Source organism: Pelmatolapia mariae, linkage group LG22 (assembly GCF_036321145.2).
Source record: "Pelmatolapia mariae isolate MD_Pm_ZW linkage group LG22, Pm_UMD_F_2, whole genome shotgun sequence".
NCBI lineage: Eukaryota > Metazoa > Chordata > Actinopteri > Cichliformes > Cichlidae > Pelmatolapia > Pelmatolapia mariae.
The window spans coordinates 26,685,399-26,709,916 of NC_086245.2; the positions used below are offsets into that span (position 1 = coordinate 26,685,399).

The 24,518-nt window shown below is 42.2% G+C and overlaps 2 protein-coding genes across 2 annotated transcripts; both read left to right on the forward strand.

The window, feature by feature from the left end:
• The first annotated feature begins 1,242 nt into the window (after positions 1–1,242).
• irx1b (iroquois homeobox 1b) lies at positions 1,243–4,639 on the forward strand. The gene is made up of 5 exons (XM_065469902.1): positions 1,243–1,479; positions 2,228–2,470; positions 2,877–3,675; positions 3,872–3,932; positions 4,551–4,639. Exons 1-5 carry the CDS (start codon positions 1,243–1,245, stop codon positions 4,597–4,599), a joined length of 1,389 nt encoding a protein of 462 aa, XP_065325974.1. The 3' UTR covers positions 4,600–4,639.
• Positions 4,640–20,084: 15,445 nt separating this feature from the next.
• On the forward strand, positions 20,085–24,124 carry irx4b (iroquois homeobox 4b). Its single transcript, XM_065469905.1, has 6 exons — positions 20,085–20,486; positions 20,810–20,995; positions 21,204–21,316; positions 21,631–21,787; positions 21,970–22,123; positions 22,237–24,124. The coding sequence occupies exons 1-6, from the start codon at positions 20,442–20,444 to the stop codon at positions 22,821–22,823; spliced, it is 1,242 nt and encodes a 413-aa protein (XP_065325977.1). The 5' UTR covers positions 20,085–20,441; the 3' UTR covers positions 22,824–24,124.
• Positions 24,125–24,518: the final 394 nt, after the last annotated feature.

The window sequence follows — 24,518 nt, forward strand, 5'->3', positions numbered from 1 at the left end:
GGGATGGAGTAATTACAGCGCTAACCTCTGAGGGGACCCAGGAGGGCCACAGGGCCACAGAGCAGGGTGCAGGGTGCTCAACCTCATTAGCACTGCCCAAGTGTGCGTGTGTGTGATAGAGTGTGTGACACAATGTGTGAAAGGAGGTGTGTGTGTTCAAAGAAGCACAGTTGCTGTGTGTTTTGATGGTTAAGCCTGTCAATGAGGACACATCAGCCTGCCTCCTCCCATACGTGAGGGTCCATTTTTACACTTTCTCCCACATAAATATGGTCCCCCACCACCTCCACCACTTTTCATCTCATACCTCAAATAGCAGCTTTAACATTTCTGCGACATCTGCAACTGATACCAAGGGCCTAGCAGAGTACAGTAGTCTATTCTTCTCAGCAAACATCTGTCATTTTCCACTCCACAGCTCCCGTGCGCTCCGTATCTCTGCCATCTCCTATCATCTTCGATCTCTGTCATTACCTCCACTCTCCTTTATCTCCACAGCTCTGAAAAAATATGCTCCACTGACTTCCGTCGATAATCACGGACATTCCTCGTGGATCTGGCCGACCATATCAATGCCTCCCGGCCCATCTGCTGGACCAGGAATGTCCCGGCATACCCCACGAGTCAGCAATCAAAGCACCGAAAAATGACACCAAAATACGGAGAGATTATTATTATTATTATTATTATTATTATTATTATTATTATTATTATTATTATTATTGTAGTAGTAGTAATTAATGAATTCATTGCTCAAGACACACATACACTGCGCATACATGCGCGCGCACACACACAGGTTACCTTTTCGGTAGACACAGTGAAGACTGTCGAAATTAAATCACACACATCAATACACACGCACACACACGCAGACGACCTGGGCTAACCAATGCACTAATCGCCTGCCCCGGGCATAGGAGGAGCTTGGTGCTTAAGTAGGCTGCCAATCAGTCACTCAGCTCCACATCCAGAAGCTCCTGCGGCCAGACATACGCATCAACTCCGCACTCGAAAGTGCCAAACTGCTCCTGAGACACAACTCGGTGGAAGGGAAGGCTGACAGTTTCTTCTTTTTTTTTAAGTGGGGGTCATCCTGTTTGTTTGTTTTTTAAACTGTCCCGCATTTTCTCTTCTTTTTTGGGGATTCCTTCTTTCTTTTCTTTTTTTTTCCTGCATCATCTTTCTTTATATTTCGGTCTTGTGACTTTGGGAGAGATTTACTGCACGCGTACTCCGGACATGTCTTTCCCTCAGCTGGGGTATCCCCAGTTCCTCAGTGCCTCCCATGAGGTGTACGGAGGCGAGCGGCCGGGCTCTGCCCGGGAAGGAACCACCGAGGGCGGCGTGAGCTCATCAGCGACCGCCGCGGCTGTCGGCTCCATGCTGGGGATGTACGGAAGCCCATGGGCGGCTCATAACTACAGTGCCTTTTTGCCGTACAGCGGAGCCACAGACCTCGCCCTCATATCCCAGATGGTGAGAGATGATACACGTTCAGGTTTTCATAAGAAAATAGTGAGGCTGAGCTTTTCACTGTAATGCGTAAATACAACATGAACCATTTAAATGCGCGGGTTGTTCGTTTTGTTTTTGTTTGTTTTTTTAAGAGAATTTGTGTGAATTTTATTGAGATAAATTAGTAATTAATAATTGATATTTAATTGTCTATGTGTTGGAGTTATAAATGCTTGGGTGAATTGCAAAGAACTGAATAGCCACATAACACAAATTAACGATCTCTGAGAGCGTGACACTAAACTTCAGTTTCAACTTTAATTTGAGGTCATGGTTTTTGAAAGCTTGAACATAATGTTGTTGTTTTTGTTTGTTTTTTGCTTTTTTTCTACAAACGTGGACCTGTCTACTGTGGCAGGCTGCACGTTTTAGCATAAAGGCATTTATCAATATTGAATTAAATAAAAATCAAAACAAAATAATATGGTAGGCCTAGATCATAGAAATTTGCAAGCGACCTAAAAATGAGGGATATTTGTTGTGATCTCTGTCTGATTTTTTTCAAACCTGTTTTGTTTTGTTTTGTTTTGTTTTGTTTTGTTTTGTTTTGTTTTGTTTTGTTTTGTTTTGTTTTGTCACGCAAAAAGTTTTTGCTCCAAATTTCCATTTGGATTTTCCTGTTTACTAATTTTCTGAACTTGAGGCGCAAATATCTTTGGAGTTGCTCAACAAGTTGCCCCCATTTTTTTTTCTCCCAACAACATTCCAGGGCTCACAGTATGAGCTGAAGGACAGCCCGGGATCCCACCCAGCTTCTCTACCTGTTCACACCGCCCAAGGCTTCTACCCCTACGGCCAGTACCCGTACGGAGACCCGTCAAGGGCCAAAACGGCCACAAGGGAGACCACCAGCACCCTGAAGGCCTGGCTGCAGGAACACCAGAAGAACCCTTACCCCACCAAAGGAGAGAAGATCATGCTTGCTATCATTACGAGAATGACACTCACACAGGTGGGCAGCGTGGGATGTTTTCAGAGCTCAATTTGTATAAAATGTTTCAGTTCAGTGGTCTTTCTGGCACCTTAAAAGCACACTTTGGTGGGCATCAGCCTCCAGGCCCAGTTAAAATAAATCACTAATCATTATTTTAAAGGTTTTATTCTTCATTTTAATGTCCTTCAATAGCACTGCTATTTGTTATGAGAACTCAGTTGGCCCACGTATGACAGTTTTTAATAACACCGCCATACACCTGCAGAGAAAAAAAACCACTCAGTTCAGTTTTTTTTTTAAATCTGAGCTCAGGAATAATAAATGAAATCAAATGTCTTTTTAAATGTTTTATAATTCCCCATCTACAGATTTCAAACCGCAGCATCTGAATAATAATGCTTAAAAACGCGCTTTTCTTTTACAGGTGTCGACGTGGTTCGCGAACGCCCGCAGACGCCTGAAGAAGGAGAACAAGGTCACCTGGGGCCGCAGCGCCGAGGACCGGGACGGCCGCATCTTCAGCAGCGACAACGAGGACGAGCACGAGCACGGCAAGAACGGCAGCGACGACGAAGATGAAGAGGAGGAGATAGATTTGGAAACCGTCGATATCGAGAGACCCGAGGAGCAACGCGAAGGGGAGCGTGGCTCCGCGAGGGGGGAGGCCGAGGCGGGCCTGTCCGCCGCCGAGCAGGCCTCTGAGTCGAAGAGCTCGGAGAGCAGCAGGACGCTTTCTGCGGAGGCCCTGAGAGGAGCCGAGGCGGGTGTTTCTCTCGGTAAATCGCCCAGTGTCAAGCTTCCCGCGGATCATTCGCCCGGCAGGCAGGAGTGCCAGAGACCAGCACAGAGCAAACCTAAAATCTGGTCTCTGGCTGAGACCGCCACGGCGCCCGACAGCTCTCACAAATCTCCCCCCGCGGCCCATGCGCACCACGCGGCTTTGGCCTCCACCGGACACCCGGCCTTACTCCCGGGTCACGGAATATATACATGCCAGATTGGCAAGCTGCACAACTGGGCCAACGCAGCTTTTCTGAATGCCAACTCTCTTTTGAACATGAGGTCGCTCCTGGCAGGGGCGCCGGCCGGACACCTGCCCGTCCACGGCGCAGTGCCGGCTGCGCGTCGTGACGCACGACCGGCAGCGGTCGGCACGGGAACGTCGGGTACGGAAGACGACAGCGATGTAGAGTCATCAGGGAGCTTCAGTCCAAAAAGAGATGGTATGGGCCTGATTTCAACGCCTATTATTATTATTATTATTATTATTATTATTATTACTCATAGGACTTGTTCCGTTGAATTACTAAAATGGCGACAACAGCAGCTCTCCTTCCTGCAGGGCAGTTTCACTTTACTTTCAAAGGTAATTTCACGAACACCTTGTCACTCACTAGTTTGTTTTCTTTCCTTCCGCAGATGAAGAGAGCGACCACAGGCCCGATTCCCTGAAGTCCCCCTTTCAGATGATCACTGACAGGTGATTTCAAATCAATTTTGGCATTATAACACCATCAGCCTCAATTTCTTTCCACGTGCCCCACGTTAAATGAACCTTACAGCAAGAGGTAAACACTGTTACACCTGACTGGTCGGGGAGGCAGAACTCGGCACATAAATCATACGATTGAGTCCCCACTTTAACGCCTCGTCAGGCAGGAGTCTGATATATTCTGCACCTCTCCCTCCCTCTCTCCCCTCCCTGCCTGCCCCCCCCCCCCCTTCATCCTCCAACAATGAGCTATCGCCACCTATGTCATTTAAATAATCTGCCGCTATTTATTCACGCCCCCCCCCCCCCCAGTGAATGAAGCTAATGTATGTCAAAGAAAGCCCTGATGGCAACATCATGAATGAAGCAGAGCGTGAAAAGACATAAAACAATTTACCTATAGTGGGTTTTTAATTTGCATAAATACAGCTTAACACCGTTTGAAGGAAACAAACTCGGAGTGTTAAAAAAAAGTTGCTTCGTTAGTTTAAACGAAGGATTTCTTTTTAAGAGTAAAATTGCCAAATTTGTTTCAGATAATATAATTATAATGTCTAGGCTTTATTCACCTCTGAGCAATAGTTTCCTCTTCTTCTCTTTCCTCAGACCTCACCACGGGACAGCAGCACAGCGAGTTCTGACAACAACAATATGAGAAGAGAAAGAAAAAGAGAGGAATAATTTTATTTAATGGAGAACAGTTTAACGAAGGATATTTTTTTGGACTGGGTGGCCTGTTGTAGTATTACTGTTTAGCTTCCACATGAAAAAGAGATGTTCGCGTTTTTTGTTTGTTTGTTTTTTTAGTCTCTGAATCACTTGTATTTCTCTTTTATGTCCTCTTATGTCCCCCCTCTGTTCCTCTGTTGTGAATGGAAACCTTGGAAAAAAAAATTGTAAATACAGGATATGAATTTGTCTTTAAAGAATATATTTTTTGGGAACTAAATAAATGTCATTATAGCGCTTTATTACTGAAGAAAATCCCACCACCTGTATTTAATAAGAGAGGACCGATTTCCAGCCAAAGAAATTGAAGAAAAAAGGGCAGAATGCAGATTAAGAAGCACTGTAAACTTCCTAAACTAAGCACCCATTATTATTAGTATTGTTATTATTTTTTTAGTGCCTGAATTTAGGATTGTAATAACATAAATTTACAATACGTAACCAGTACAATACAGAGAGTGCAATTAATATATGCAGAGAAATTCTCCTTTAGTAAGTTTTCCTTCAAGAGCTCAAGTGGATTTGGTATTTTAAGGGTAATTATATATCTATATTAATATACATATAATACAAGTATTGCAGTTAATCTCCAGCTGACCTCGTCGTCCCTGTGTCTAGTTTGTTTCACACGAACCATGCAGTGTCAGCTCTTTTATTTTTTAAACTACCAGGAAAGTCAGTTTTATTGAAACCTGCACTCTCGCCAACAAAGCTCGAAGACTTATGCCCGCGCCTTGGAAGCCACTGCAAACGCTGCGGAAATTGAAAATTGAAGATTTCCAGGACCTTGTGAACCTGCGCCTGTGCTTTCAGCCCAGGCCTCCTCGCTTTAATGTTGGATTATACCCCTCGGTGCCACCACTGCCGCCTCTGAAATATGGATCAGACGGAGAGGAAAGGCCAGCAAGCCAGTATGGGGGCAGCAGCTCACGGGGGAGGCGAGAGAAGGGGTTGGGGCGGTGGTGGTGGGCTTGTGTGTCACTTTGTGGCATCCTTGACGTTCACAGGCCCAAAGACAGGGGGGTGCATAGAGAGAAAAAGAGAGAGAGAGAGAAGATGGTGGGGGGTCTGAGAGCTGCTAACAGCGACTGTTTTCAAAGCTGTGGTCCGATGCTTGGTTTAGCGGCACAGTTTGGGGCCTCTCAAGGGGCCCAGACAGCTCCAGGTTTACGTGCAGATAAAATTTAGATTGAAGTGTTTGTTGAAGTCTTTACTACAAGTCTTTCAAAGTTTGATATTTAAAATTATTAAGACTTAATAGTTAGATGGAAGAAGGGAAGTGGCCTTAGCGAGGTGCTGTTAAAATGTGGCCTATAAAGTGTATGATGAAGTTTAAGCAGTGAAGTACTGCTGAAGTCTATAGAAGTGCAAATTTGGGAGTAAATTTGGTTTATATGCAAAGGTGGAAAAATCTATATGTGGCAATATGTTAGATAGCTGCTTTCTGCCATCCAGTAGCTTAACATCAACAGTTGATAACAGGACAGCAGCTTGTGCCTTGACTTTGATTTCTTTGTTAAACTGTTTTGTGGAATGGAAATTAATCTAAATGAGGTCCAGATTGGGCATCGAGCAAAACTACAGTTAGATGGTGATCTGAATGTAAATCATGCTCTGGAAGGAGAGGAAAATAAAATCAGAGCCACCAGGTTTGTGAATCTGGAGATTGGCTCAATGCTGCCACCTGACTCTCAGAGAAAGTAGAGCACGGCTGCCCCCACGGTGGTGTCTGCACCACCTCTCAGGTACGATACGCAAACCTTTGCTGCGGGATCGGGTTTTGAAAGCCGAGCAGCTGCTGGAACTGTTGTTTGCAAAGAGCTGACAGCCATCCAATCGGAGGCGAAAAGAACTAATTTAGTCATTTTTTAATTTTATTTTGATAAACTGGAAAGGTTTTATCTGAGATATAAAATATATGAAGATACACTTTTTTCTTTTTTTTTAAAATTGACTCTTCACTGGACTTAGATGCAAAGCAGTGAGGAGTAACCCTAAGCCAGGCATCAAATACTACTTATTATGAACTCTAGTTTAAAGACCACAAGTACTATAGTTTTTTCATCTTTAGGACCACAATCTGAACAAAGACCAAAAATGCCCATCGCCATGGTATATATATGTTTTGCTATGTCAGACTATCTAAAAAAACAAGTAAAATACTTTATAATGACATTATAATTTTAAAATCCTACATTTGATCTATTGTGCTCGAACATCACAGTTTGTCTTGTCTAACTTTTATTAGATTATCCTAAAAATTTGATCCACATTTAAAAAACAATATAGGCACAAGTGATCAAAATCTGAGATTTTACATTAGCCTTTTTTTATAATTAATATTTTTACAATTATCATTATATTAATGGTTGAGTTCAGTTCAGTTATTCTATTGTCTCCGCTGAGAAGCTTTCTCGGGCTGGCTCCCCACAAAGAACAACATGAAACAGCGCACATAATCCTCCAATAAGAATCACTCAAATTTATATGTATATAAAAAACACACAAAAACCTAAACCTTTCATTTTTAAACTGACATGTAGCAAATTTATGGCCCATAAATGGTCTTAAAGGAGTATGTCAGCCGTTAGCTGACTCAAAATCTCCCTTAAAAAACATCTTTTCTGATTTTGCTTTCCTGTGGACAAAATATAAAGTGCTTATTATCTCAAAGAGATGCTGGCAGGTAAATTTTGCCACTCCTGGACAAAGGCAGGACATCTTTTTTTAAACCTGTTTTTTAAGGTAAGCTACCAGGCTGCCGAGTGTGGTTTCATAAAGATGTTGGAACCTCGCCGTAAATCTGACGTGCGTACGAGGTGTGTGTGGGGGGTGTGTGGGGGGGGGAAGAGGAGCGTCGTGACTGGTGACGCTTTCTCAAAAGTCAGCACGGCGCTCGTCTGTCCCTCTGCTTTCCCACCCACGTACCCAGAGTGTCAGCAAACGAGGGACGGAAAGAGCAAATTTAAGTCTAAAGAAGGCAAATAAGGGAGGGAGAGATGATGCAGCGAGGGTTGTCATTGATGTGAGAGCGGCGTGGAAGGGAGCCAGACACTTGAGGCCATTTTCATTTCCTCTGCCAGCTCTGACAGACTGCCATCAGCACCGCTGAGGAGAATATCAGCCGCTCTTCTCTCTCGCACCCCTTCACTCTTTCGAACAATATGTTATTCTGTCAGAGTTGGAAATCAGTGAGCTTAGCATGATGGGGCTGAAAATGACATCAAATGGCCTTTTTATATCTGTTACACGGCGTGTCCAAAACATGTTGTGTTATGAAAGGAGTGGAAAAAGCAGTGCAGATCCAAAATATGATTAGGTTTTTCTTTTTTTCTTTCTTTTTTTTGTTGTGCCAAAGCAAACTCCATCAGAGTTTAGGGTCCAAATTGTCCTGAAACTTTTCAAATGGTAGAATCCAACAGTTTATAAAAAGAAACACAACACAACACAAGAGTCTCTGTGCGGAGTTTTTAGAGTCATATCAACTCCTCAAACTCTCAGTGTGAGCAGAGTCTTTATTGGTGCTTTGGTATTCTGATATAGGCTCTTTGGTGAGTTCTAATCCCCATTAATAAGGCAGATTATGGAAGGGATTTGGCTTTGATTTGCGTGTCCCACTGCTCTTTTCTGTCAGCGTCTCACTCTCTCTATATATATCCTCGCGTTTCCTTTCTCTCTGCTCCTCTGTCGTCTTGATGGGATGTTCAGGGATTGAACAATGATCGCCTCCATGTGTCATCCCCCCTCGCAGCCCCCCCGTCATCACTCTTTTGCCATCCTCCTGCGATTATGCCCACATGTAAGAGGGCTCCCAGTCGCCTGAATAGATTTGTTAAAGGCCCCCAGTGGATGAGAGAGGTCCAAGCCTCGAAGCCTGGCCCTCGTGTGCAGGTCTATCCCCTTTTCGAGGCACTCGGCATGGGGGTGAAATCCCCACCGGTTGCCCCTTCCTCCTACAGCGGTTACCCCTCTGCTCCTCTGCCACGCAGAGATAATCGGGCTTATGTAAAGACGACGTGCTCTTTTGACAGTCATCAGCTCATCAGTGATCCAATCGAGCCCAAATCCGCCATTGTTCACCCCTCAAAGTGTCTCAAATCCGCTTGTGCAGGAGAGAGGGCCTGCACTCTTTATCCTGCCAATCACTCCTGACATTCCTGCCACAGTTGCCATGGCCTAGGGTCAGAGGTCGTGAAAACAGAGAGCATGAGCTGACTTGCGGAGAATGGTGAAGCGCCGAAGGAGGGACTCTCTGCTCAACGGCCCCATTGGCCATCCAACGCAGGGGGTAAATGTAGACAAGTTAGGACTCTATAGCCCCGCTGAGAGGGCCAGCCGGACAGAAAGGGACATGAGCAGGGGAGGAGAAAGAAAGGGGGGGATGATGAGGCAGAGAAAAAGGCCATGGGAAGAAAAAGAGGGCAAGAGAGGTGTGTGGGGGAGAAATGAGAGTTAGGGAGGGTCAGTGTTTGATTGCCAAATAGGCTTTACAGAGTTTGACCTCAAGGGGCTTGGAGAAGAAAAGGACTGACACGCGGTTAAAGTCCCTGGAGAAGTAATAATTAACATGGTAGTTAATATTTGTGGAATTTTTAATGGACTTTCTGCATGTAAAACTCTTTAACACTGGAGCTCAAGACCCAGCTACAGAAAAAAACAAAACAAAACAAAGCGGTGTGTGTGTCTGGATGCTAACTGCTGAGTTGTAATTTGAAATGGAAATGTACCTCCCAATGCAATGAAGCTAATGCATGTCATCGCAGGATAAGCGGGGCACTGGGTTAAATCTGTTGTAATGTTGTCAAAAGAATAATTTTCTGTACCCAGTGTATACGTAAGTGAGCAAATGTTTAGCCTAGACAAGATATCATAGGGAATTTAGACCATTCACTGTTCCTCCGCAGGGATTAGTGGAATTAGGCATTTGCACAAAAGCAAAGTATCAAAACTCATGGGTAATTCAACAAGCTCCACAATACTGAGTTTACAGAGTGCTGCTGCTTAGCCTGCTTTATTGTCGCGTTGCAGCTGCGAGTACCGTACAGACAAACAGCAAACGTCGCCACTGCCTTTAAAAAGCAGACAAATTTAATATACAGGGGGAAAATACACACAACAAATGCTATGAAAGAGTGGGAGTGATAAGTCTTTTCTCTTGTTGTCTGCCCATTCACTGCAATAATCTGAGAGAGGAAGCAGATTAGGAGCGAAGGGGAGGTTTGCGGTAGGGTGTTCGCATCGATGGCTCTTTTCAGCCATTTTGAAACAATGTTTATCCACGGGTTTGTTATAGCGTCGAAACTTAGCTTAGTTTACTGCTGGGAGTGTCCTAAAGGCGGGCTGAGGACTCACTGCGTCTTTGTTCAGCATCCATTGAGGCACGCTGGTGTGTTAGAGAGGGGCGGAGAAGCTGCCCGAAATATCAGATCTTGGGGATTTCTGTAATTTGTGCCACTGTTTTGAGAATATCTGGGAAAATATTGCGGGGAATGCACTCCATGAATGCTTGTTCAGGGTCTATGGACTCACTGACTGGATATCGCGAACACCATTAACCCATGATTTGACTTTTTTTAGTGAAAAATTACTTTTGTACCATGGAAACAGCTAGAAAGCTATACTAGTCAGTTTTTGTTTATTAAGCCATGAAAGCCACGTGTACTTGATAAGAGACAGTAAGAAAGTAAAAATTCCAATACAAACAACTTATGTCTATCATATTCTAGGCACAGCATCAATTTAAATGGGTCTAATACTAAACTACAGAAAAAAGGCATCTTTATGAGTTTTAATTACCCAGATAATTGGTTAAAAGGGACCTATTAGTACGGTGGCCCAGACAGATCAAATGCACTCCGACTTAAGAACACACGAGCAAAAATAGAAAAATGCTCGAAAAATACACAAAACACAACAGAAGTTGAATAAAACAGAAGTGTTTTTGGAAATTCATCAACGTGACGGAACAGCTGAAGTGACAGAGGCCAAAAGAATCAAAGGTTTGTACTGAGACATGCTCTCTATCACGTTATTGTATCTCTGAAATCACTTTTGTTATGTTTTGTGAAGTTTTGGAATTTTTTTTATTTTTTGAGTTGAGCATTTTTTAACCCTGCCTCTAGCTGACAATATGCTCTCTGCAAGTAAATGGGCACTCTGTAGCTACCAACGAACTGACAAGCTGCTGCTACCACAGCTGAACCATAATTTCCTCTTTAGCTGGATTTTGCTAAATGTAACTGATAAGAGCAGTGGTGCACTCACCTGTGTGTGAAATAATTGAAACCTGGAACCCCTCAGTATGGTGGACATTGATTTTTGCTTTCCATGTCAACCAACCTTGGGCAGCTTTTGCCATACTAGTCTACTGTGGCACATTTGCAGACAATGCTAATATGGCTAGCATTTTTTATACAATTTTTATACAATCATTCTTTTTCATTTTTCCTAATGGAGCTCTTAGCTTCAAAGAAAAACAAAAACTCATGAAAGCTACTAACACACTAATTTGTAAAATATTTACCTGGCAAACATTAGTATTAGAGGTGTTATTACCATGGTAATTAAACATGAAAAATCAGTGATTAAATATAATCTACTGTGACTTACTTCCGTTTCAATAACTACAACACCACACTGCAGCATCCGCTTATAAACACACTTTATGGCTAATTAAGGTTAGCTGACTAATGCTAGCAGCATTTCACTTTCTGTGAAACAGCTAACCCTCCAAGAAAAGCTACTTTCTGGCTGCTCCCTTGCCACAACCCTAACCCTCAAACATAACACAAAAAACATAGCAGGTGCAGTTGGTGCTCGATTTTAGCTTAGTGATATTTTGTGTACAAACTGAATGCAATATATATCAGTCATATTAGGTCATACTGCTTTTACACAAGTTAGCTGTTATACAGTAAAATAAAATGACTGAAGATATTTCCCCCCAAAATTTTCAATACAGCTCGTGACGTTAGCATTGTTAGCATTGTCACTGTGAACATGTTAGCATGTTTTACCTCAAACTGCGGCACTGCCAAGCAAACACATAGAAAAGCTTTCTATTACCTCTAAATTGGAGGTATCTAAAGATTTTTAAACAACATATTTAAAAAAAAATAGCTTAAAAATACATTTAAATTCATAATGAAACGATATCATGGTATCTGGTAAGATACAGTAAGACAGGGTGAAGCCCCTCTCCCCCCTGCTGTCTTTACTTTGTGAATAATGATAGATGGCTCATGGGTCACATATCTTCGCAGATTAATTACACTTGAGATGCATGCACGTGCACGTACATACACTGTATCGTTCTACCACACACACACAAAAACACACACAAACAGTTGCAGAGTAATGTGAGTCCTCATTCATTTGCCCAAGTCGTTTAGGGTAATAGAGCTTAATGGAGTGTATTAACCCTGTCCAGCTTGCATTTCCCCTCCTCAGATGTGTGTGTGTGTGTGTTCACGCACATGCACAGGGAAAGGGGAAACCTGCCAACTGTTTATCTGCAAGAGACACACACACACACACACACTGGGGGAGTACAGATCTGGTTTCCCACTGTCACAGATGCTTACCCGCCTCTCCATTAGAGATGTGATTGGAGTGGACATAGAAAACCAGCAGCCTTGTTCCCATAGGGGCAATCTGAGGAAATTATTGCCCAGCTCCTCTCCGGGGAGTGTCAGCGCTCCAGAAAGAAGCACTTAATCGACTGCTATCACATGTGACTTCTCTGTTGGCTGTATTGCATAGGTTTTTGAGGCATTTGGTGTGGATTTATACTAGTGAAATGCGTTTGATGACACGTGATCAGTCATGGCACACAGTAAGGCTCTCACGGGAGCTGCTGAGCTCTCTAGATGTGGAATGCAGAGATCAGACAGTTAGCAGCATTTGCTGGGAAATAGATGATCAGTGGAAATGAAGATTGATGCCATAGTTAATATCTTTTGTCTACCTTAACCCACATTTCTGTTTGATATGTGGATAAAAACTTAAGATAGTGTCATTTCTGAAGAAGACCTTGTTTTTTTTATTAATCTTTGCTGCATTAATTGTTTGGCCTCCTGCACTTTAATAGCATGATATGCTAATTAGACAAAAAAGAAACCCCAAACAAACTGGTGTAAGCTCAGCTGGGGTAGACGCTGCTGGTGGTGAAATTTCTTGGGAGGTCCATCTATGGATGTAACATGAAATCTGCAACCACGCCCAAGTGGATGGCATGCAGACAAGTAGATCTACTGTGTCATCTTTAGTCACTCACACAGCTGTGGCTGACCTCCTCACCCTGGCCAATAACAACTGCAAACCGAGCCTGCTGCACCCTCAGGCTTACACCACCGCACACAAGCAAATATACACACACAGACATCACCAGCGTTGTCATAAGGGTGTAATTCTCTAGACTGCCAGAGGATGGCAGCTGAGGTCTAAGCTGTGGAACTGCAGCAACCGAAACACCAGGGAAAATGTGAAATAGTGAATCTATTATCATGGTATTCCCCCTCATCTGTGACTCTAAGGTGGGCACATCGGTGCAGACTGATTACTCTGTGATGTTTTGATTCATTATGAAATTTAGCCTTGGTTAACTTGTTTACCATTGAAATAATAACCAATATCCCAGGTTCTGTGTAGCAGCTCAAAAATACTTCTAATATTTTAATTATTCAAGTTTATCCCACTTTGGTTTGAACCAACCTAAAACACAGCCACGTAAAAAAACACATGAAATATCTTTCCTTCAAAAGAAAGAAAGAGAATCGAAATAGTTAAACCGAAATATTTGATTTTTGCACAATTTTGATGCAGACTGTGGTAATACCAAATAATGAGAGAGTAAAGCGCGTCTTTTGAAAATACAAAGCTTTAATTCAGGTAATAATGCCGGTCACATAGGTTGAGTAATTGTTTTGAGACCAGTAGGGGGATATAAATGAAGACAAACCAAAGCAGTCCACAAGAGATAATGGACAAATAAATACAGGATCAATGGGCGAGTTAAGGCAGGTTAAAGTGTTTGTTAAAGGCTCTATCGGTCCCTGTGGACTGAGGCTTGCGGAGTTGAATAATGTATGTCCGCTCCCGAAGTAATGAAGTGGAAGTGATAGGGAGGAATACGGCTGGCCTCCCAGGGCTCAACGCAAACTGTACACACTCTTAAGAGCTTCCTGTAGCCTAAACCTGTCTCGCTCTCTGCCTGTGTCTGTCCATGTCTACCTCTTAGACTCTCTCACTCACACACACACACACACACACACACACACACACACACACACACACACACACACACACACACACACGCTGCACATTGGCTAAGAGGGTTAGCTTGTCTCTGTTCCTCTGTCTTACATCATTGATGAGGAAGGCCAGGGCATTTATAGTATCCCACTCAGAGTTCAGCAGCTCCAGATCTTCCATGAGGCTCTTATTAGACAGGAGCAGAGAAGCAGCACGCAGAGATAGCATGGCTGCTACTCAGTGGTCAGACAGGTTACTTGGTGTTGGCAGCCTTGTTTGTGGATCAGATCGAGCCTGGCTTGCGCTTGTACTTGGTTGGTGCCATCGTGCTTAACAAGAGGCAGCCTCTGTAGACCGTGTCTTGTGGTGGAAAAGAAAGGGCTATTTTCTTTCCTCATGATCCATTTATTGCTTATCCTCTTCTGTCCTCTTCTTCCTCCCTGAACATCCCTGCTTCTTTCTCAAAGAGCAGTAGCATGAACGTGAGGTGAAAACGTTACCTCATGTTACCCTGAGTTTCATTTGTCTTGCTGGTTTAACACTGTGAGACAAAGTCTAACATGAAAATTAATTTTATTTTTATTATGTTTTACTTAACCTTACAGTATCTCAAGTTTTCCTTTTTTAAATGTGGTTCAGATAAAACATTCCATATGATACAAACAGTATGTAAAGCAGCAGTGGCCTTCTGTCAGGGCAAGCAAGGCAGCAGCATTTGCCCAGTAAAATCTAACACACACACACGCACGCACACACACACACACACACACACACACACACACACACACACACACACACACACACACGCCTTTTTCTGAGCTCATTAAAAAAATCACATGATGTATAATAACACGCTGCTCATGTGAATTCTTTCATTGTGTTTTGTAGTTACTTTTACTCAATGATTTTGTTTTTCCTTTAGCACTTGCCATTGTTAGCTAATTGTAAATAAGCAAAGAAGGAGTGCAGCAAGGTGAAGAAAAAAAATAAAAGACAGGCAGTGCAAAATCATTAAAAAGGTATGTTTAAGTCATTATCTCTGCTTGCCTTCCTGTAAAAGTCACTGATGTAAAGAAACATTCAATTTTTCTGTCAAACTTGTGAAAAATGGTAAAATGGTAAATGGCCTGTATTTATATAGCGCTTTTCTAGTCCCTAAGGACCCCAAAGCGCTTTACATATCCAGTCATTCACCCATTCACACACACATTCACAAGCCACGTTGTAGCCACAGCCACCCTGGGGCGCAGGCGTTAAAGAAACAGCCTAACATTCAATGAGTTAAATGTTAGCCTATTAACTAAAACAATTAAGCTGGTGAGCTTAGCTTAACAAAAACACTAGAAACTATAAAATGGGGAAACAGCTAACCTTGCTCTGTCCACAGCCCAGTGATAAAAATGTGCCTACAAGTAAATCTCAAACTAGCTACTTAGCATGTTTATGTGGCAAATTGTTTATGTGGTCACTTACTCTCATTATTTGGCCATGCAAGCATGACTGACAAGTAGATGTACACTTTAAAGACTCATATACACCATTTTCATGTAACTTGGAGCTGATTAAAACAATTCGATTGGTTGCTAAAATTATTGTGCATTAACTGTTGATAACACAAAAAGGTAATTACCATTTAAACTGTCAGTGGTGATAGAGGTAGCAGGATTACCTGTGAAGTGTTCAGGGCAATATTCTCTCTTCAGATTCTGCCAAATATGGCAAAACGGATTAAACAGCACTTCACAGTCCAAACGGATACCGCAAAAGCAACCCGAGTGTTTCTGAAGGCAAGTCAGTCACCTGATACCAAACTTACAGAGCAGCTTTTCAGTTATTAAATACAAAACGGAAGGCAGAGAGCTCCACAAACAACAAACAGTCTGACAAAGCATCTCATGGGAGGAAACACAGCTTGTTGTGTCGACCATGAGTTCTAGCGTTTAGGCATTCATTGGCTGCAAAGGATCCATGTATTAAAAAATATGGAAACTCAATAGATTTATACTTAAAATGATTAAAGTCTGCATTTCTGTCACATCTTTGATTTTTGGTAAAAATTCTCAATTATAAAAAGTGTGTGTGTACTTGCAGGATGTACTTAAAGGATATCATGAAATTATGTAGCTGCAGGTGGCAACTGGCACATTTTTGCATGTAATGTCTACACCATGTAACTTTGTTATTGTCATTTCATTGAAGGAAAAGAAACACAAAAACGGCTGGGATCAGTAATTTGTTTGTGATGCAGAAATTCACATAAACAAAGAGAAAAAAAATATATTAAAAGACTATTTTGAGATAAACACAGAAGCTTAATGATGGAAATTGGTGTGGTATTTACATGCATTTTCATGACCCTGCAGACAAATTATTTTAGTTTTCACTGTGGTGTAAAAGAAATGGACTGGAGGGATTCTGATTTCATTCTGGGACCTTCAGCACCAACCACTAAGAGCTAAAACCAAGTCGAAGGCTCAAAAAGCATCTACATGTTAAACAGCGATTAAAATTGCATAGATTTCATACTTTAAGGTGGAAAATGTTCAAATGGGACGCGCTGTGATTGAAAGAAGTTGTGATTGTAGTTGTTTGGCCCTCCACTGCAAACACTTTGTGCGGTACTTAGCCCTCCTCCTCTCACATTAACATGCTTCTATCATTAACCCCCACGCCCCACCTACTGCATAATAGCTAGAGCTGGATGCAGGAGGGAGGAAATAAGAATGTTTCTTTTCTTTCTTTTTTTTCCTGCGGAGCATCTTGAATGAATGATTGATGTGAGGGGAACGAGATCAGAAAGATATAATCACGGTCTAACGAACGCAGAGCCTTAAGAAATATATACCGCAGGAATGCCATTAATTTATAAACAGACCATATATTAATATATAAGTAGCTGTTTGAAATAACAGAATCTGTTGTGTCTGTCTATCTATGTGCAGTTCATGCTTTATAATCATTATTTGTGGAATACTCTGGTACAGAGCTTTGAAAGTTTAATTCAGGCTCTGCACAGTCTCTTCATTCAAATAAACGTACAAGTTATTTCCCCGTGTCCATCCCAAACAAACATTAAACACACCCGTGTTCATTGTCAGCGGATAAACAAATTGCCATTTTCCTTGAGTGACGTATGTTTTGTGTGAAGATGTGCAACGCCAGAGCAGGGAGATAACTTCATTTCCGAGCTTTGAGCACAGATGAGGGCGAGACAGTTAGTCCGTGTTCAGTATATGAGCACCTTTCATGGGACAAATGGAATGTCAATCAAGAGCCGGTACACAGATGCTTTCTCCCTTGTGGGGACTGAGATGCTTTCTGGTGATGCAGCTCTGTTGTTCCAGCCTTACTCTGGGTGCACTGGGAATATTTTGTCCTTTTACCCCTCCACATCCCCTCGCTCCATTTCAGATCCCCTGACTATTAACGATTTCTTTAGCTCTCCAAGTTTGCCTCCTCAGGCTTTTCCTCTTCTCCACATCCATTTTTTCATGTTGGATTTTTGCACGGAAAGTTTTTGTTTTTATAAAACCTCTCCTTTCTCCCAGTGTAAGAGACTGTGGGAAAAGAAACGAAAAAGGTGAAAAACCTGAGATCGGCACTAAAGATCTTGACACCCAGAAAATATGTTCATATACAACCAATATGCACAACAAATATGTTTTAAAGGGTATCCAATTTCTTCTTCTTCTTAGATTTGACATTTCTTGCAATCTGTATCTGAATCTGTGACCCTCTTGATGCAACTTTTTTCACCCTGATTTACTAAGATATAATTTTCAGCATGCATAGGACAAATCTTCAAAGTAGCTCCAAGCAAACCATAAAGCTACATGTGCATGTCCACAAGGAAGTAAAAATGAGACATAAGCTTGTATGAAAGGCTGCTTCTGTTATTGTTGCTATGAACTCTAGACCCAGTTTAAGCAAGGTGATATATTGAATCATTTTTTTAGAGAATGTCAGTCTCCTAGCTTGAAAATGTCACTATAAATTTTCAGTCTGGCTAAAAGCAGTTAATGTGGGTAGAAGTAAAAATCTGTATTTAAAAAGTAGACATAAGTTCTGTGTCTGAAAACCAATGCAGTTGCTTTTACGTTGTACTCTTTCTGATGGCCAGAAGGGGGCGACACCTGTCACCACAAAATTAATCTATGTGAAAGTGACACCTAGCTATCTTGTTATGTAGCCTTCATAAACACTTTCCTGACCAGTTTGTGGACTCGTTCAATGCTAATTTGTACATTACATTTAAAATCTAGAGCGTTCATGTGGACTTGCGCACTCACCGGTGGGTGATGATAAATGGATTAGCACAGCTGTCTAACACACCAGAGATCCCAGGTTCAAGAATGGGAGGGGACACAAATCCCTGGAAACTTTGTGTAAAGATTATCCTCTTATATAGGACTATGTGAGGAGGGTAGATTGATATTTTTTCAGGCTGGTACTGATACTATTATTTGGTGATTTTAAAATCGAGTGTTCCGATATGTCAGCAAATATATTTATATTTTGTTGCCTCAGCTTAAGTTGAAGAATTAAAGTGGTCATACCAAATATTGACTTGTATATACTGAAGCTGTACAAACTCCGTTTTTGCTTTACATACTGTATTTCCATGTATGTTTGCACATTTTTCAATAAATCGCTGATGATGATGACGATGATGATCCAATATAATCACCATTATATTTTTCTTTTCTTTCAGACACACGAAACATAAACCTTATAAACCCTAATATTTGTTATGTGTAGTTATCCATTTACTCACTTACCCCGACTCGGTTCAGGTCAGCTGGTTGTTGTGATTAAGGCGTTCCAAATACGTGTTGCTAACAGGGAAGTTGAAGAGGTCATCTGGTGGCCGGAATATTCAACATCATCACTCCTAACACGGCTGAAGGGTGTTTCTTCCATCTCTTCTTTACGTTTTTAATTTTAATTTATCGGCTGATACAAATGCAGATACCAGTAGATTGGCAAATGTCCAATAATATCTGCTTGCCTATAAATTAGTCAGGTTCTGCAATTTTTAAAATAAAAATGTATTTATCAATTACATAAGAAGATGTTATATGTGTGACGTCTGTTAAGTCCTAAAGTTGCAGAGATGGTTATACTGGTTGCATTTTTTAAAGGTAGATTCAACATCAAATGTCTACCTGTCCCAAACCACTGCATGATCATTTGCAACATTTTCTTTTATAGAAACAAAAGAAGAAAACAAAAAACAAAGTCACCACTCTTTCTGCCCCTTCTCCTATCCTAATAATTTGCATACAGTCCCTAATATCTGTCCTTCTTCTTTTCTTTCTTATACATCACAAAAGTTCTGTTCTGCCAGTGTGCCACAAATGTGTACCCAAATATTTTGGTACAATAAGCCTCTCTGTTATCCTCACAGCCCTTTCACACCTGCCCTTTTCCTCCTCCCCTATGATGAAAACCTTAAAGTGGGTTGAGAGAAAGAGAGAGGAAGGGGAAAAAAACGTTTCCACTTCGTCGGGGCAGCTTAAGAGTTTGTTATTAAAAACATGACAAGCCATTCAGCCACTAAAGGTGCTTACTCAAGGGAATGCATGGAATGTTTATTCTTTGATTAATTTGCTTGGAGGAGACCTGAAATTCCCCCACTCATGAATATGTGGGTGACAGCGAGATTTCTCCGTGGTGACAAGTTATCTAAACAACAGGGCAAAACGATTATGCTAATATCAGGTTGTAGTCATCAATCATCGCGTGTCAATGTGGTGTCAACGCATCACGTTCCCGATCCCACCCCCTCTGGCCATGCTGTGCTGTGTGCCAGTGTAAATGCGTGCGTGGACGTGTGCAGCTGTGCGCCTGTGTTTATTGAGAGAGGAGAATTGATCACAACTCTCTTTACGCCTGGGGACTCTCGGGAGCATCGCTGCGCAGAGCTGTTCTCTTGGATAAGAGGCGAAAGGAAACTGGGAGGGAATTAATTAGGAGTGAGTTTCTTCATCTTGATATGAACACCGAGTTACACACACACACACACACACACACACACACACACACACACACACACACACACACACACACACACTCGCGCGGAGTCCGGGCTGACGTCAGACAGACGCGCCTTAAAAACCAAAGAGCGCATCACGGAGAGATGCGTGGTTTGATCACACACACAAACTGGCGTTGGATTGTAAGAGAGCAGGGACACTTTAAAGAGCAGGAGCAGTCTGGTGGATGAGGTGGAACTGCGGGTGAAGCCGAGAAGTTACTTTGAAAGTCCATCAGCGCTTGTGCGTAAAATGAAAGCGCTGCATAAATGTCCGCTTGTCCACTTTTGGACGAGATGGTAGATGAAATTCCAATTAAAAACAAAAAAAAGCTGGAAAGTTGACCGGAAAGTATCTCTGAACTAGTGTCAGGGCAAAATAATTTAAAATAATTTTTAAAAATCTGCGTTTGGTACGGATGCTGCTGGAAGTCGCTCCACATCTGCACTCCACTTATTTCCTCTTTGGTCACATTTGAACCATGGCTTATTCTCAGCTGGGATACTCCTACTCCACCACGCCACAGGTACGGGTAGTATATTGTTTTGTCTTTGATGTTATTGATGAGGACCTGAGCTAAATAAGGAGGATAAATCGATTTTAACTGGTCAAAAAATAGTCCACCAACAAGTCCACTATGGAGAAAATGTGACAAAATCAGCACGTCGGTGCTCTGTTTTATTCCAGCTTTTGTTTTGCTTTTGAGAAAATAACTGAGATTAAACATTTGCTCCTTTGTGAAAGTAAGGAGACATTTAAGCGCCAGTGTACGTAACAGAGTTTCTATACACACCAGATTCCCTTTCCTTTATGGATATCAATGAGTTCGTTTCATACATGTTTCCTTAGTTTCTGATGACTTCAGGCTCCCTGGCCGGTTGCTTGGAGCCGGGAACCCCCCCGTCCCACCCGGTGCTGCGCTCACCGGGCCACCAGCTCACCCCAGGAGCAGGCATCGGAGTCTACAGCGGCCCTTATCCAAAGAGCCAGAGCTATTACAACACCTGCGCTACGGACGCCGCTCTCTATTCCAGAGTGAGTGTCACACTTCACTTGTAACTCTTTAATTCTCGGCATTCCTTTCAAAGTGTTCACTTCCGGATTTTTTTTTTTCTTATTAGTTTTCCCCTTAAGGTTAAAATGTGTAAAGATTGTCTCTTGTGCAGGAACATTTCTGAAAACACATAAATAAATAAAAGTTTGTTTAACCTTGATTAGGCATTCATTTCTTCAATGTTTTCAGGGGCCACTAGATCACAAAGAAGGAGCTGCATCTGTGCATGTGGGGACATCTCAGACTCCTGCCTATTATCCTTATGAATACACATTTGGACAATATCCTTATGACAGATATGGGTAAGTGAACAAGAATGCTTCCACTGCTCTTAAATTAAAACATATTTTTAACATGATAACTGTAAAATATCAGTGTCCGCATTATCATTTACTTCAGAATGATGGGAAAAAACCCTGTCTGTAGCAGGTTTATGGAGTCAGTGTTATACTATAATAAGATTTATTATATTTGTAGTGTTTTACTGTAATTTACTCAAATTTAATTGTAATTTATAATACCACATTTTTACAAATATCGAGTTTTCTTTCCCTCTGTTTTTCACTTACTTTTGGTATGAGCTAACTGTTTATTTGATTATCATCATCTGGCTCAGTTATTCCTGCTCAGACGGCGCTTCGCGTCGTAAAAATGCCACCCGAGAGACCACCAGCACCCTGAAGGCTTGGCTGCAGGAGCACCAGAAGAACCCCTACCCCACTAAGGGGGAGAAAATAATGCTTGCCATCATCACCAGAATGACGCTTACGCAAGTGGGTTCTTGTAAAATATTTGATGTTTATCGGGAAACTTTTTGGTTCTGTTGCATGATAATGTGTCTGATTCTCACCTTTTCCTCATTCCATACAAATAGTACATTTTCCCACATTTTGACCTTCCTTCTCCTCCTTTTATAACTTTAAGTTCGCTTCTGATTTCTCCTTCCTTCCCGCAGGTGTCTACGTGGTTTGCAAATGCACGCAGGAGATTGAAAAAGGAGAACAAGGTGACGTGGTCACCGCGGGCTTGTAAAAGCTCAGATGACCGAGGCTGTGAAGATGACAGTGATGAAGCTGAGAAGCCACTTAAAAGTGACAAGGAGCTTCCTGGTATGCAAGTCCTAAATCAGTCTGAGAGCAAAGTTTGCTTTGTTTCATGGTTTCCCGAGCTTTGACTGTTATGCGCAGACTCTTTACTGTCGGTGTCGTTTGTTTTTTCTCAGAGCAACAGTGCGCAGACCTGCAGAGTGATCTTGAGGACTTCGACCTGCTGGAGTCTGATGCTTCTGACTGTGATCCGAAGCCACAGTTTCTACCTGAGGACAATGAAGTGAACCCAAACACAGAGCTGCCCCACGTGCATCTCGCACACAACCCAGATACACTGCACAGAAAAGAGAGACTGTCCCCTGACTGCCCCAAACTCACACCGGTCCAGCACCAAAGCAGCTCCTTCTATCTTAATGCAGACCTTCGAAGCACAGACGCCAAACCCAAAATCTGGTCCATCGCTCACACTGCTGTGTCTTTGGATGCCAGCTTGCAGTCCGAGTACCCGCCGTGTATGCTGTCATCAACCGGTACTTCCTCGTCACCCGGGTATCCGACCAACATGGCACTCACCAAGACAGAAAGGCAACAGGAATCTCCAGTTGCCACACTGAGAGAGTGGGTGGATGGCGTTTTCCACGGCCCTCCTTTCCAACAGCCCAAACCGGCTGAGGTGTGGAAAGGCCTAAACGAAGCTACGATAGAGAGCAGAACACCTGGACAGTCCTTTGAAATTGGGCGGTCTGCTTCAGCTTTGTAGTCCATCAACAAGCCATCGTTCGGAGAGACTGACTTAAACTCGACTTAAAGTGAAAGTCGATATTTTGACTGTGTGACTTGATCAGCTGACCGTTCACTAAGAGCCACTCCCTGTTTGCCTGTTGAAGTTTCCGTTTTGTTTTAAGGCAGGACCGCCAGTTCTAGTTCAACAACTGTTTTTGCGGGCTTGAAGACAGTGGGTAAAAATGTCATGCTTAGAGTAAAATCTTAGTATCTTTACCAGCTCACAATCCAGATTGAGCCATGCTAACAAGCTTAAGTGAAAGCAGTGTCATCCCCCGTTGCACTGTTTTTCCTCGTTCAGAGAATGGTTTAAAAAAGACATTCCTTTTACTAAAGACCCATGCACACTGCTTCAGGAAATCCAAAGCCCGGCAGACCTGCTCTGCATAGTCACAGTTGCTAAGCTATGATTGGAAAATAGTTTTTTTTATTGAAGGAATTTAGTGAACGGTCAGTTATCGGTGTATGATCCTAATGTGGCAATTTGATATCCCCAATGCTCTCTTACAAGTTACAGACTGTTGCAAACTACATCAACGATCAATTGTCATTGCACACTTCTCTGCTCCAAGGCTGTATGATGCACACACATGAAAAAATACAGTGTTGTACACTTGCACTATAGCCTGCACATGCACTGAGTCACAGAAATAAAAGGCGTGTTCCTTAGCATGGCAAAGTTCTCCGACTGTGCCCTTACATTAGCTGCCCGCTGTCTGGAACCAATAGTAGAATCACGTTAGCTGATATAAATCCAGTTCAGGGGAAAGGGAATATACCTCGGCAGTTTTGGATGCGTGTGTGTGTGTGTGTGTGTGAGCCACAGACAGGGTATTTGTGTGTGTTTTGAAGGAAAGAAAGGGGGAATGTGAGTGGTATTCAGCCGTGACTAATGGAAACACACAGAGGAGGGTGCTGCTAAATTGTTAAATCGATGCCACTTCCACCTCGGCTCCAGATATAGCTGCAATCAGCGATGCGTCCCTTTTCATTAGGCGGCTTTTGACTTTGTCAACCTGGGACTGCAAGAAAATCCACCACAAGCAAAATGCTTCATAAATGCTCTTAAGTAATTTTAACTAAGTGTCACGTCTTTATCCCCTCTGGTGATTTCTTTTTCATGCTGGCAATAAATAGAAAACATTGCTATAATAAACAGAAATCAGGCAGTTACCATTAGCCTAAATAACTTTTTATTTTTTTTAAGAAAAAATGCGTTTTCATCAACTTTAATTATTAAAGGAACCTCCACAAATTTCACAAATAAAGCACAACAAGAAACAGTGAAGAGCTGTTGTCTTTTTCCTTCACCCCCCCAACAATATTTCTGCTCATCCTGTTTTCGATTTAGGAGCAGTGATAAAGTATTTATCAGAACAGAGGAGGGATCTGCCTGGGCTTTGTATGGAATTAACCATTTCAGATTAAATAATTCAGGATGAATTCAACCGAGAATTTCATTCTGTTTCTGCTTCATAAATAAGTAAGATCTAAGATGATAAATAATGACATCTGACTTTTTATTTCTGGAAAGTTTTCTTTCTCCCGCTTGCTGGCGGTTGGGATCTTATTTTGGTAGGCTGCAGATATATCTTTCATATTTTCGCTCAAATTTTTACATTTTTCAATCCAAATTTAATGAACCAGAACAGGTACAATTTTGTTTCTGGCT